A 14,574-nucleotide genomic window follows, 5' to 3' on the forward strand; every position below is an offset into this window, starting at 1 on the left:
TGTGATGTCTTCTCCATGTTTGATCTGAGTCGACACAAAACTAGGGCTTGTGGTTGCATTTATCTGTGTGATTGTTGCCATATCTTCTTCCGGGGAAGTTTCTCTGCTCATTCTCTGGCCTGGGAGGTTCTGTCCTGTCTTGTCAGTTATTAAGTCTTCTTTTACCATCAATGGGCTTTTTGGACCTTGCATATGTGTCAGATTTTTACCAATTCTATATTATGTATTCCAATGTCTTCTCGTCACTGCGTTGTTTCTTTTGGTTGAGCCAGACGCGGTAGCGCTCTGTTCTTCCCTTTGGCTGAAGTGTCAACTAATTTGGGACGACCCATGCTCCATCTGTTTCGTTAGCTCGGTTAAATTCCCCCTCTGTTCTATCAGCATTGTTAGCTTGCAGTGCGAACATTGAGGGTTAGGAACATCCACTATGGCCTCCTCTACCCTAGCCAGCAATTCGGCATCCGAAAGTTCCGCCACATCCTGGCGTGCTGCCAAGTGTTTCTTTTTGAAGAATTCTTCCAGGACGCCGATCGAAAACGAATGCTTCTGGGGAGCCATGATCACTTTTCTATTTGGTCCTTTTAGTGGAGGCACAAGCCAGGGTCGTTTGTTCTTAGGTTTTGCGTTCAAGCACAAATGCTGGGAGAGTGCACCCTGTGTCCCTTTTCTTTGGTGAGTCTTTCGTCGTTTTAACGGCATTATCAAAATTTAAGGATTAGCAGGTGCTTCATTTGGTAGTGTATTTTCCTTTTGATTTTCAGGCACTTGTTTTCAAAGCATTTCTTTGTTGGGAGTTTCTTGTGAGCATTCCGCTTCAACGTGGCCGTTTTTCAAGGGCTCGTTGCTCGAGCTGACTTCTGTGTCCACGAGCCTTTCACTCAGGCTTGTCCGTTCTGTTTCAGCTCCTGACCCTTCCTTTTCCCAGTCCCAGCAAGACAGGCTCATTAGATCTTCTGTTTCTGGAGGAATATGTATTTCTATTTCAATTATTGTTGCAGCCCTTCCCTCTTTGATTTCTTTTCGGGCCCCAGCACCAAGGTTTTCACCGCCGGCATAAGATTCTCCAATTCCAGTGTCTCGTGTGCTACTCTCTACTGGTTGCACTAGATCATCCACTGATTGTGTGACCATTACATTCGTCATTTCAGCTGGACTTTTACAATTAGGTGTCACTGTTTGGTCTAGTCGATTGGGGTTAACCCATTCATCGGCCAGCTCTGGGGCTGAGACTCGCCTTAGAATCGTTGGTGAAAGGAGAAGCGTGTTCGAATTCTCCGCCGCCTCAACACCCTCGTCGGTTTCCTTTATCAAGTGCATCTTGGGAGCGCAGCGTGGGGTATTCCGCCCCATCAGCCCTGACGGCCCCTTCATGGCCAGCTCGTCAGCGGGTATGTTCGAGTTTGGACCCGCTCTTCCCATTTTCTTTACACGAGGGATCTCTAAGCCAGGTGAGGGGCTCTGCAGCGTTGTTGGTGCTTCCGCTACAGTGACAAGAGACATTAGGACTTGCGGGGCCCGCTTACCTTGTTCTACCAGGAAGCCATCTTGATCTGCACTGTCAGGCCATCTTGCAGTTGCCTCTCGCGTCCTGGCTTTAGTGCTTCGCAACAATCATCCTTCTTCCTCCATTTTGGCCACGGACCGCGGCTGCCGCAAAATTGGCAGAAGACTGCAATTGACTCAGCAGTCGACTGCGCTCTCATGCTTTAGCACTTGCACGTTCTGAATGTTTAAGAACGTTTGTTTTATACCTTTCTCCTCTTCCCTATTCCCTATTCCACCCTTGTCTTGATAAGCCTTGAAACACAATGTTTGCTGTATAGTGTGCATTACAAATAAACAATAAATAAACTCTTCTAATTTATTTGCCAAGGCAGATTTTGATGGGAAACGTACCTGCCATTGGTCGGGTGAGGCATCAGTCGAAGAAGAGCGGTGATGGCTCTTTCTTATTCAATGGTGAAGAGGCATGGTGTGAGTCATTTCTGGAGCATGATCTATCATATGTTTTTTAGCCCTCTTTCTGTGTGTCTGGGAATGTTTAACCCGTGGAGCTGAGACCTTTGGAAGATTTTCTCTTTTAAGGAATAGTGCTGGGCGATTTGGATACCGAAAGACCCAAATTGAGTTTTGACCTTCTCTCCTTCAAGCTGTTTCTATGGGGATCCGTTATAGACATTTCAGAGTCACCAGACCTCGTATCATTTGAAACCTGTAGAATTCGGAGTGTACATTTTAACGAAAAATAGGTGTAAAAAAACAATTTTTTCCAAGAGTTGTTCGAGCAGGAAGATGATATTTAAATTGAGGAATACATTGGAGGACCCAATCCATTAGAAACATACTGTATGAGACCTGTGGAGGAAAAGTAATGAACAAGCATAAAAAGGAGCAGGCTTCCCCAAAGCAATTGGAAAAGAGGGAGAGCAAAGACATAAAAATAACTGCAGAGTTGATCAAGAAGCAAAGTAGAAAGCTCAGTTTAGTTGATGAGCGGTAAAACTTCAATCAGGAAAGGGAAGCCCCATCAACGCCACAAAATCTGTGCCCCCTTTCAATTTTTTTCTTAAAGTAAGCATATCACCAGCATGCTTATTTTGGTGGATGTTATTTATCTCTTAAGAAAGACATCATTCAGAAAATGTTTCCATAGAATACCAGCTGTGGCTAAGGGATGAAGTTTAACTCCAGGAACGCAGGCAAGAACATAGGGTAACAGTATTACTTTAACTAAAGGAATGTCCACACAGGTGCGATTTAGATAGACTTCTAAAACTCATACCGTAAAAAAACGTTCGATGCAGGTAATAGGCAAACAGTTAAGATTTACAGAAAGTCCCAAAATCAAATCTCAACCAGAATCTTAGAGTACCAAGTTTGAAAGTTTATACCCTGAAGACTTGCATACAGTGAAAAGAGACTTGTCTGTTAATGGAAGAGACAGATTTGTGATTGTCTGAACGAGATATGGGTCCTCATCCTGTGGTCGTCATTGATACATGTAAGCTCTATGTTAAAGCTAGGGCTTGACTACAAAAACCCTTCTGAAGGCAGAGTTCAAAGGATCTTGTGGGCTGGTATCTTTAGCAATTTTCAATTCCTGGCAGACAATGAGATAAAAAGTCAATTGCACCAGCTCCCGAGTTTCGTCTTTTCACTGGACTCTGCTACATTTCCACAGGGTTTTCTTGTAGCGATGTACACTTATACAGAAGACTCTACTACACTAGAATCCACCAACAAATGGAGGCAACACGCCCAGCTTGGGAGATGCCTAGCAGAGGGAAGCAGGGTGCTTTGGGGCACCTTAGCCCAGAGTGACTCAGTGTCTCGGTGGAACAATCTGCAATTGTTTCCCTGAGAAATCCTCAGATGGGGGTTCATAAGGAAAGATAAGGTAAAGCAGGCCATGGAAATTAAAACGAAGAGTAGCATGTACATTTTGGTCTCACACCTAGCTCTATTAGGAGGTTCTATAATTGTTCTCTGCTTTGTCACTAAAAAATGTGTGTCTTCATTTTCAGTGGCGTGTAAAGATCTCAATTCACACAATGAGGTACTCTTAGGACTAGTAAAACCAATTATGCCCCTCTATAAACAAACATGTTCAGTGATGGGTAGGTTGACAATATGAGATCAGCACCCTTGCTTTTCCTGGGTAGAACTTGGGATCAATCCATCACAGAATGCCAGAGGAACATTTAGACAAGTGTTGTTAGGGCCGAACCATATACTGGTGGTACTGCTGGAGACTGTTTTGATGATATTTAGGTAAAATCTCTCACCGATATCCAGGTGTTGCTTGAGTTAGCCACCATGGGTCGTAAATCTTCTCCCTTAATTAGAAAGCCACCAGGGCCAAGAGGCCATAAAAGTGGCAGATACTACAAATGCTGCGTACATAACATTTCAAACTGTTAACATGTTAAGGGGGATCGCGGGGGGGGGGGATTATGAGCTGATACCACTCCTACAGCCCACCATGCAAAGGTGTCACGCAAGTATCAATACCACATGACCATTGCCCATCTAAATACTGTTTTAGGCTGCAGGCCAGTAAAGGCAACACATGCATGTAAGCTCATGAGCAGCAACATGTGAAATCCCTCTGTACATAGAGTACAAGGATTCATTGGTAATGTAATTAATTATAATAGTTAATTTATAACGTGCTTAATACCAACAAATGGTTTCAAAGTGCGGAATCAGGATTCGAACCTGTGTTGCGCTGTATTGTCTTGCTTCAGAGACAAACCTGTTGCCCCCGAGCTATCCTTCCTCCCTAACATGTATCTAATTAATCACCATCTTGCAGTGTTTTGCACCTCAGTCATGAGTGGAATTGCTATACTAGGATGAAAAAGAAAATGTGCAGAACCTAACATATCTGGAGTAGACTACCGATTGTAAACTAGCCATAAATGAAAAATTGCCCTGGAGCACTTTCAGAACATACCCCAAAGAACTGTCATTGACATGCATGCTTTTATTGCACAGTTAGCGTCTGTGCTAGATTTCAAAACGTTCTTGTTAACTTGATAAAGCATTGCTTTTCTCATAGTGATTTTGAATGTTAGCAAGCTTACAGCTTCTTTTTCCAACAAAAAACGCATTCCTATCTCAAAATATGAATTAACAAATTCATTACAAAGGCACATACTAAGGCATTTGTACTAATTGGACAGATATACGCACCTTTAATGCCTTGTTTGGTTTGGGATTAGTCGTCATAACCTGTAAGCAATCACCAGAACACAGTGGCTTGGAAAACGCAACTAGGGAGAAATGTAGAAGAGCAAAGCTTTAGGTTGAAACGTCCATCATGTGTATACCAACAAGGCAAAGTTTCAAGGTGCATACTGTTCATGACTAAATACATGTTTAAAACTACAAAAGCAGTGGGGAGGGAGGGGGTGGGAAAGGTGGGTTTGGGACAATGTTGAGTCCCGATGTTGACGTTTAAAGAAATACTAATAAAACCTATTTTAAAAAAAAAAAGCATTTCATAAAGGAACAAGAGTTAGTCGGCATGCTTATTAAGCTGCAAAGGAGGCTGAGAGTACAGAAGATGGATAGAATGGACATTGTTGGAGGTGTCCTTGCTAAAGAAAGTGGAATTATGATGTATCCACAGCTAAGTGAGAGGAGAGAGACAGGAGATGGGAGAAAGAAGCAAACAGGATTGTTCATATGACTTTCGGTCAGACGAAATACCTGAAGCTGAAAAATTGAGAAAAGGCATTAGTGGAAGTGAAGAAATGGGAACAAAAGGGGAAGTAGAATCAGGAACCTAGTGAGGCAAGATAGTATATACAACAGAGTAAGTGTACCCCTTTACTGTCATGTCTTTTTTTTCACTAGTAAGGCCAGGTCCATGCAGCTCCAGACCATGTCGCAATGGAGGTTCGTGTAAGGAATCGCATGGGGAGTACAACTGCTCCTGTCCCTATCGCTTTACTGGACAGCACTGCGAAATAGGTACTGAAAATATCCTGAAGATTGTGTGTGATGGCAATAATAATGGATATGGAAACCAACGTGGATGATGTTACTCATCAGCAAGAGGGAATTCATTCAAGAAGGACTATTAGTTGCCACTGTTCAGGCCCCATTAAAATGTTTCCGCTATACCTGCAAAAAAAAAAAAAAAAACTACAAAAGCAGAGATACAGGTCCTTGGTTTTAAGTTTTTAAAACATTGTGCAACTTGTCTAATTTTGATTTTTCAATATCAAAAAAATTAAACGTCATTCGGCACCCATTAAACGTAGCTACTACTTGGCTTAATCTATAAACCAGACCATATGGGGCACATTGATGAGCTGTCCATCTACTAAGGTTACTGCCTTATATTTCCAAGTGAAAGCATTAAACTAAACACTGTGGTGAGCCGGTGACTGCGCGTTTACGGATAGAGCCTTTCAATGATAGAGCTACACAAACATTGGCTAGAGCAATTAAATTAAATCAAATTATAGGCTGCTTACTTTATTCTGGTGTAAGTGTAACCTTTCAAACCTAAACAAAATGTGCTTTGCCGCTTTCCACACATCAAATGCTGCTATGTTTCCTTCCTGTAAAATGTTATTAGTCCACTTTTATTCTTGAAAAATACAAAAATGTTGTTGCATGTTTTTGAAGGGGCTAGGGAAATATAACCACTTTATACTTTGGAGGAAAACAATATAAAAAATGCCTAGTTCCCTGGCAACTTACAATAAAGGTTTGCCTACAAACCCGCAAAACATCTTCCTAATGGTCTAATTCAAGCAGGCAACAACACCCTCAAACACTGTTGAAATTAGGAGTACTCCTCTCGACCATGCACTACGCTCATATTGTCTAAACAAGGAAATCATTTAGGGTGTCTGTAGATTTTTAACAAATATGGTACACTTGAAGTCCATAACAATTAACAATGGCTATGAGCTTATTTATCATTGCTTGCAATATCATTTAGAGAATATACATATTTTTCAAACACTGACTAATAACAGCAGGAGATGAATGCCCGATAGACAAAATAACCTTGTTAGGCACAATTGCGAAGGACAATTACATTGCTTGTTTCCCATATATTAAGTACAATATTTCAATGTTCTTAATTATCTCTGAATGACCATCAAAATGTACTGTAAATGCTATAAAAAAACACCCCAACGATACCTTACCAACTCTATTTTCCTGAAATGTATGCAAAAAATATTCTCAAGTGCCATCTTTGCCATAGACATCCTCTTTCACAGGTCTGAAGCGTTTGGTGGAAATATATGCACGACAATGGTGCTCACTGTGAAGAACAGCTTTAGTTTCTTAGGTTAAGTCCATATTGATGTAGCCGTACTAAAAACTAGTGGTTTACACAGCACTATAATTTGACCTGCAACAGGTCCTTCGACACCAAGGAGAATAGCCACGACTACGCGCAATATCTTAAGGTGGGATGGTACAGTTATCATATGGCGGAAGAGAAAATTACCAACAACTTGCAAATATACAATTACTTGCAGTTTCGCTTTGCTGTTATCTGCTTTCAGTCGGTGTCCTATAGTCTATGATAGGACTTATCCACTCTCCTCTACCAACTTTTAAGATTGTAACTTCAAGTAGATTCAATTGTTTCTAGTCTTGAATTTTGTATTCCTTTTTGGTAAACTATGTACAGCCGTTAGTCATAAGCGCTTTAAATTTTAAATACATAAACCACACACTGCAGATTTTCTACACTGAATCCGCACAACATGAAACATCAAATGCATACTTGATCCTTTAAAGTGTCATTAAGATTTACATATTCACTAGTGCCCTTTCAATGTGCTCTTAGAAGCTAATAATAACTTAAATCTAGTCCCCGAGCACGAATCACACCTTTTATCTTTGTCAAGCAAGCAGCATTACTTGAACTGCGTAATAAAAACATTAGAAGTGTTACTTAGCAATAAATAGGTGTGGCAGTTCGGAAAACGTCCATTTACAAAGGCAATGGTTTGGGCTTTGTACATAGAAAAATGTTTCGTGCGCCATGCATTGTGGTTGAATATTGCACTCTACACCATTTGCCAGACGTTACAATTAAATTGGCCAGATAATGCGGTCTTCTGCCAGGTTTGGATGATGAGCTCAAATGTTCCTATACCGGCATAAGGCATCTTGTGGCAATTACTATACTTGTGCAAGTCATCATTCATCTGCATTTGACATCAAAAGCTAGCTACTCCACATTGGTCAAGCACTGCACTAGTTTGCCCAAATATTCTCTTCACAGGGCAGGCATCAGGTCAATTTGCCCGATAACGGTCATCATAGGCCCAGACACTGGCACCATTTTGCAGCAGGAACAGGGTGCAGCTCGAGTTGGAAAGGTGGATAGTAGCGACAGAGCATTCATATCGTACTCTGGACTAGCAGCATAGAGGATTCACTGCTCTCACCAATACTTGGCTTTTCGGCCATTCCGCAAAAGGCAGCGGGTTGGTGAGTTGGGGAAGGAGAGAATAGCGGCACTGAACTATTATCTTTCAAGTTTCCTACACTGTGACAAACATGCAAATGATTTGACAGGGAAGTGGTCTGGCGACTACGTTTGTGACAGTTGTGTCAAGTGACTTTGGCTCTAAAACTGGTTTCCCACTTGACGAAAATGTATGACCATGGGCGAATTTATTTAACTCGGAGTAGTCCTTATCTGCCAAAACCGGGAACTATAACAAGCAAGCTAAATGGAAGCAGAAGCATAGTGTACAGGAGCAGGTAAATGCTATCTCACTGTTTCCCGCCCCCTCGCCGCCGTCATACTGGTATAGCCGGAGAACAGCAATAAATGGAACCCCCCCTGTATCGTTCCCATAACGCATCGAGTGTATGAGAGACGTTATGCACTCAGACAGCCAGACAGAATGTACCCTCGCACTGAAGGTGTGGAAGGATATTGCATGGAAGAATGCTACATGGAAGGATGTTGCCTGCCAAGATGTCAGAATGCATCAATGAATATTATAGATGGACGTTAAAGTGAAATCTAACAAGGACAAAGTGATGGCATAAAGAAGATATATGAACCTATGCTGAAACGATATGAAAATACTTAGAAGTAACAATGTAACTGAAGCATTAAGGAGTAACATGTAACTAAAGCTAAAGTAATCATGGATCTAAAGAAGATGAAGTAACTTACTGACCGATAACTGTAAATATGCAATAACGCAAGGTAGAAAGAAAACAAATGTATAGAAGCTTGCTATAAAGGAATACATAACGGGACAACAACGGCCATAATGGGAATATGGACGCTGGCTCACGTTGAACTTAACCAAGATACCTCAGACAGGCCGAGGCTGTAGAATCAGGAGACACAGAAAAACAGCTGTGTGCAGACCCGACAATGAGTCAAGGTTGGCAGCAAACAGAAGGCTGAAAATGACACATTCGTGGTCTCTTCACATGCGACTCAGGAGTCGAAATCAATCATTAGAGCCTCAAGTGTGCTCACACTCCCTTGAATGTTCCAAGACAGTGAACAGGCAACAAGGTCAACTAAAAACGGAAGACTTTGGCTGATGACCTACCGATGAGAGATGGACTAATTGGGAAAACGGGGAGTAGACTGATGGAATTCAAACAAGTGTTGTTTCATGTACGTGCTGCTAAAGAGCCAAAATTCGAAGGTTGGGATGGTATGCCAACCAATCAGTGGAGTTGAGGGACAATGTAACATGCAATGTAGCATATACCAATTCACTGTTTTATCCGCTATAATCAGTACGATACATATTTAGATGTAGTACAAAGCGTGCCCTACAGATAAGGAGTCGCCAATGATTTACTAATCCTTATATGTTTTATAAGTAGATGCTACTTTAACCGATCCTTTCCCTTGATAGGTTTTGTATTTTGCCACATAGAATGACATCATAGAATAACATCATAGATAACGCATATTGGGGTACAAGACCTCCATGTAATCAAGCTGCTATGTGAGTGTCCATGCAGCAGTCCGATGTCCAAGTTCTCCCTACTTTATTAAATGACAATAAAGTAGTACTTGGCAATATTCTTTGAGTCTGCTCGATTACTTGATTTGAGATCATTATTGTAATTCCATCTAGCACAAACAGGTGCTAGATCACAATAGAAGTATCAAAAATAAATGAAAGACCAAAGAACCAGACATGGGTCATGTCATTTACTGGACTGCTGCATAAACCTGACTGAATGGGAAATCCAGGACACGGTTATAGATTATTCTTACAGCAATGTTATACGGATGTTACTATTTAACAGAAAGCTGCATATAGAGTGAAGAATCTGAATTATTTACCTGCTAGTTTGATCTCTCCAGCAGGCACTCAACACATTGAGCTATCAAGCTCATTTGGACTCCAGGGTTACCAGCCTTCCTTTTAGTGGAGTGTGTAGGAAAAGAGTAGGCGCAAGGAACCGGAAGCATGGAGGTAGCAGGCAGTACAGAATGGTATCCGGGAGGGATAGGGAAGCAATGCATAATAACCTGGTGGGGCGTAACACCAAATCATGGTAGGAGCAGAAACCACGCGGGAGCAAAGCAGAGACAGGGACAATTGCATCATGAACACTAGCAGAGGGAGCACAGCAGCAAGGAAGCGGGAAGTAGGGAGGACAGCACAGCATTGCAGAATGGGCTCATGAAGACAGAGGGAGGGATAGCTTGGGTGAATGAAAGGAGAATGAAGGCATTGGAGCATGAAGACAAGAACAGGGAGCATGGAGTAAGGTGGGAGTGTGCATGGTCAAATGGAGAAAAAGATAAGCAGGGAGGGACGAGCAGGGGCATGAAAGCATGGCGGTCGGGTCAGCATAGGACAGCGAGGGAGGCACTTGGAGCATGGGCTGAGAGGGCGCCATTCAGCAAAGTTTGTCTTGCCAGAGTGCTGCCGGAAGTCTGCTGTGTCCCAAGTAAACTCTCTGATCTGTCCTCGAGCCAAGCTCCCGCAGCCCGCGCTCCAGAAGACTCGGTGTGTGAGACTGAATGTATAAACAGCCAAAGCCTCACAAGCAGCTGTCCAAATTGGTTATATGTCTTGCAGTTTGCAGACACTTTTTGCTTGGATGAGAATTGTGACTAATGAAAAGAGCCAAGCCCAACTTCCTTTACTTGCTGACAATGACACTAAAACCAACAGTAGAGACACCACATGAGATTGAAGAATGATAGCCTGTGTTCTGTATGTTGTATTCATATTTTATGAAAACCTGGTGCCTTGAAGGTTCATACTTGACTATTTGACAATGGACGAACTTGCTTTACGTTTTAGGACGTTCCCACAGTTGTCCTGGGAATGCTGGTTTTCCTTCCTGCCTTTAGAGGATTATTTTGACTTGTATTGCTTCTACCTCCTTACTCAAATTGGCGAATTTAGCAAACAGACAATTAGTTAACGTGCCAAACATGCAACAGGACAGAAATCCAAGCTGTTTTCTCATTTGGTGCACCGTCCAGATATTACTAAGCAGGTCGGTATACACATCCCAGTGCAATCTTTTTTTCACCAAGGCAGCAAAGACGTCACCGGAAACCAAACCTGATAAAAGTGCATGGGAAACTAAATGGAATTGTCTGAACGAACACCTGTTTGCCCGGAGAATCACCCTCGTGATACCCTTTTCTAGGTTATCTTGGTCTTTTAAAATTCCACGAATAGTTAGAAATTGTAAATTTTTAACAAGCGTTTCAAGTGAGGGATATTTAACAGGTATGCAGTAGGTCAAGAAAGCACATTTCCTGATCAAATGGCACTTTGCCGACAGATGCCGTCACTTTTGTACAATTACCTCCTCAGACTTCCAATCAGTGGTATGAAATCCATTTATAATCCATATGATTTTAGTTAGGAAACAGCAATTCGGAAATGTACTGTGAAAATTGAAATTGGTTCACATTTCACTGACTTTCTTTTTTGTATACTTGGGTGATATTGATTCTGCCCCCTACTTCGCAGCCAATTGCATAGTTGTAGATTAGGGTAATGTTTAAAGGCCCAATTATATTTTGACACTATTTTGAGATGCTCGAAGAGTAAAACTGCAACACGTTCATGCACATGCAAGGAGACCGAGAGCCACACATGTATATTTATATATCCTCATGTTGTCTTGATACAGGAAGAGTCTAGCTTCTACTAAGAAGGGGTCGAGTGTGGGAGGGGGTTTCTTGTGTGTGCTCCTCTCAGAAGACAGCTGTGGGTGGGGGCAGAGGGGGAGGATGAGCGAGCCACAACTAAGTGTTGAATGGAATATGAATTCCACATGAACATTAAGAATGAGACTGAGTAACACCTCGGAGGAAGGAAGATACAGATTGCCCCACTCCTCCTCAAGAATCTTCTGGTTCTTTTCATACCAGAGGGAAATCATCCACCTTCTGTTGGAGATACTGTGATTGCACAAGATGTCCTGATTCTCTCGTGCTTTGCCCGTTTCAGGCTTCAGAGTTGATTGAGCCAGTCTGACTCTCCCCACTGAGGTTGGCAGTTCTTCCTAGTCAGTCTCTTGCATGGTTGCATCTCTCAGTGTGGCTACTAAACGATGCAGATGGATCAGTGACTACATTGTTTTGGCTGTACGGCAGTCCAAAAGTCCATCCACATACAAATCTTACAATGTGTATTGGGCTGCCTGATTTTTGTGGTGTTCTGCCAAAGTACCATAATAAAATTTAAGTTTTCCTTAATACACTGTATGAAATGCTAAGGGTTTCCTTTCAAATGGCTCAATTGGCAGTCATTCTACATCATCAAGCCTTCCTCAAAAGGTATGTGCATGCACAATCAATATACTTTGTATGTTTCCGAAGTGTTGGGCTGTCTAGTGCACTTCAGTCTTGGCTGGGATCTTCCATTGGTTCCAAGAGCACTTTAGGATCCCTCCGAGCCTTTATAGGAAGGCTGGTCTTCAAAAGGTTTTTAATTTTTGGTGGTTAACACACTTGTTCATCACGGGGCGTGGCCAGGCACCGTATCGGACGGATGACAGCCCAATTCCGAGCTCCCATCCGAGCATTGCATATTAACTATTCTGTCGTAGTAGGCTTTGTGAAGATATAAAAAATAACCTACTAGCCAGTCTCTTCTGGTGGCGCTCAGAGAGCTGGGGGGCGCATTTCCACGTTCCTTCTTGTCATCGGCCTCGCGTTAGGAAGAACGCTGTGATGCCCAGTCAGCTGGTCGGCGGAGAGGAGGCTCCGCTGCGTTGGGGAAACATGGGTGAAAAGTGATTTATTTTCCACTGGCTTGCTGCTGCTCTAGAAATAAATTTACCCAGAATGTGGAACTGATATTTTCCTATGGATACATAATTACATGGACACTGGGCATAATTGATATTTGTTATAAGTGTGGGAGACCCCCCAAAGGTTATATTAGCTTCTATCATACAAAGCACAACGTTGGGAATCCATATATCAAAAGGAACTATATTGTGTACCATGATAATTCTTGCAATATTTTATCCAGGACTGATAACCCCTGGAATGCTTATGGAAGATTTAGTTGCTATAGATTGAAAAGATTCAGGATATCATCAGGAGTCCTCTGAAATTAGACTATGTATCCCATAAGAACTATGCTGATTGCTATGCATTGGTAATAAAGGTCAGCATTGATCTATCAGCTCTACTTTTGGAAGGACAACCCTTTAACGGAAGCTAGGCACATCTTCCATTCAGTATCATTGTTTCTGTCTCAATTTGACCTAAAAAAAGGGTCAATCTAAAGAAATGGCATCATCACCTATTAATAATGCCCCCAAAAGACAGAAAGGCGACTCTCCCACGCCTAAAGAAGATATGCAGGATTCAGTTATGCAAGCAATCCTAATGGAAATAAAGTCCGTCTCTCAAGCCATTTATGGAAGCCATGACCGCCAAATTACAAATGCTTAATGATAAGTGGTCCACACTTCAGTCCAGATTTAATGAAGTGGAAAGAAGGGTGAGTGATGCAGAAGATGTTGTAGGAAGAGTGCAGTCCTTGGAAAATACAGTCCTATCTCTGCAAAAGCAGACAGAAAACATAGAAAATAGAAATAGAAGAAACAACATACGGGTTTTTGGTCTTCCCGAGAACATTGAAAACGAGAACCCTACTCAGTTTCTTTACCATATGCTCACTCCACTCCTTAATCTCACCACGCCTCCACAGTTCAATATACAAAGTGCCCATCAGATTGGGCCCAGAAATCCTTCTCGTAATGCTCCAAGAACTATGATTTTTGCCTTACTAGATTATACCCACATCATGCTCATATTGGATAAAGCCAAACAGAAGAAAACTCTTATACGGGAAGGCACCAAGATTTTCATTACCCAGGATGTTTCCAACACCACAGCGGCAAGCAGAAAGAACAATTGGCGTTCAGACCAGCGCTATGACAGCTTAACGCCAGATATTGGATCTTTCACCCGGCATCTCTAAAAGTCACTCTTAATGGCCATATGCATATTTTCAGGACCCAAAAGACTTGCGTAATTTTATTCAAAGCCACAGAATAGAAGAGATGAATACTACCAAGCCGCATGTATAAAGTAGAAACTACACACAGAATGTTTTTGTTATATAAATAATAGAGTTGCTGAAAAATGGGGCATGGAATGGCCCATCTAGATCTGGCTCTCCCCCCAAACATAATTGACTGCATATGAACATGGTTTGGAGTGGCTGTATCCTGTTAGCCACTACTCTTTCACATACAAATTCGGTGTCACGTAAAATACAAAATTCCATGTTCTACCTGTTCGTCCTTCCCCCTCCCTTGTGTTTCTTTCCCTTATGTTTTTTTTTCTCAGCAGATTTTCATTATAAACGACAGATTGCTTATATTAATAGCATGTAATGTATGGCACCTAATATTGTAATGTGAAATGTTAAGGGACTGCATAATCCTGTTAAATGACAGAAAATACTGTAACATCTTAATATAGCCAAACCAGCTATCACATGCATACAGGAATCCCACCTCTCACAAGATGAAGCAGCCAAACCGAAACGGTTATGGGTGGGTAGAGCCTTCTCGAGCGCGGCTGATAGAAAAAGAATGGGGTTA

The 14,574-nt window shown here is 42.0% G+C and overlaps 1 protein-coding gene across 4 annotated transcripts in view; it reads right to left on the reverse strand.

The window, feature by feature from the left end:
• The window catches only part of MAFK (MAF bZIP transcription factor K), a 197,714-nt gene that overhangs the window by 58,902 nt on the left and 124,238 nt on the right, over positions 1 to 14,574 (reverse strand). For all 4 annotated transcript variants that reach the window (XM_069647640.1, XM_069647638.1, XM_069647639.1 and 1 more), the window contains one exon: positions 4,696 to 4,775. In XM_069647640.1, the coding sequence (XP_069503741.1) occupies positions 4,696 to 4,775 (80 nt within the window). The remainder of the gene's footprint in view (positions 1 to 4,695; positions 4,776 to 14,574) is intronic.

Source organism: Ambystoma mexicanum, chromosome 2q (assembly GCF_040938575.1).
Source record: "Ambystoma mexicanum isolate Mex_15411 chromosome 2q, UKY_AmexF1_1, whole genome shotgun sequence".
Lineage (NCBI taxonomy): Eukaryota > Metazoa > Chordata > Amphibia > Caudata > Ambystomatidae > Ambystoma > Ambystoma mexicanum.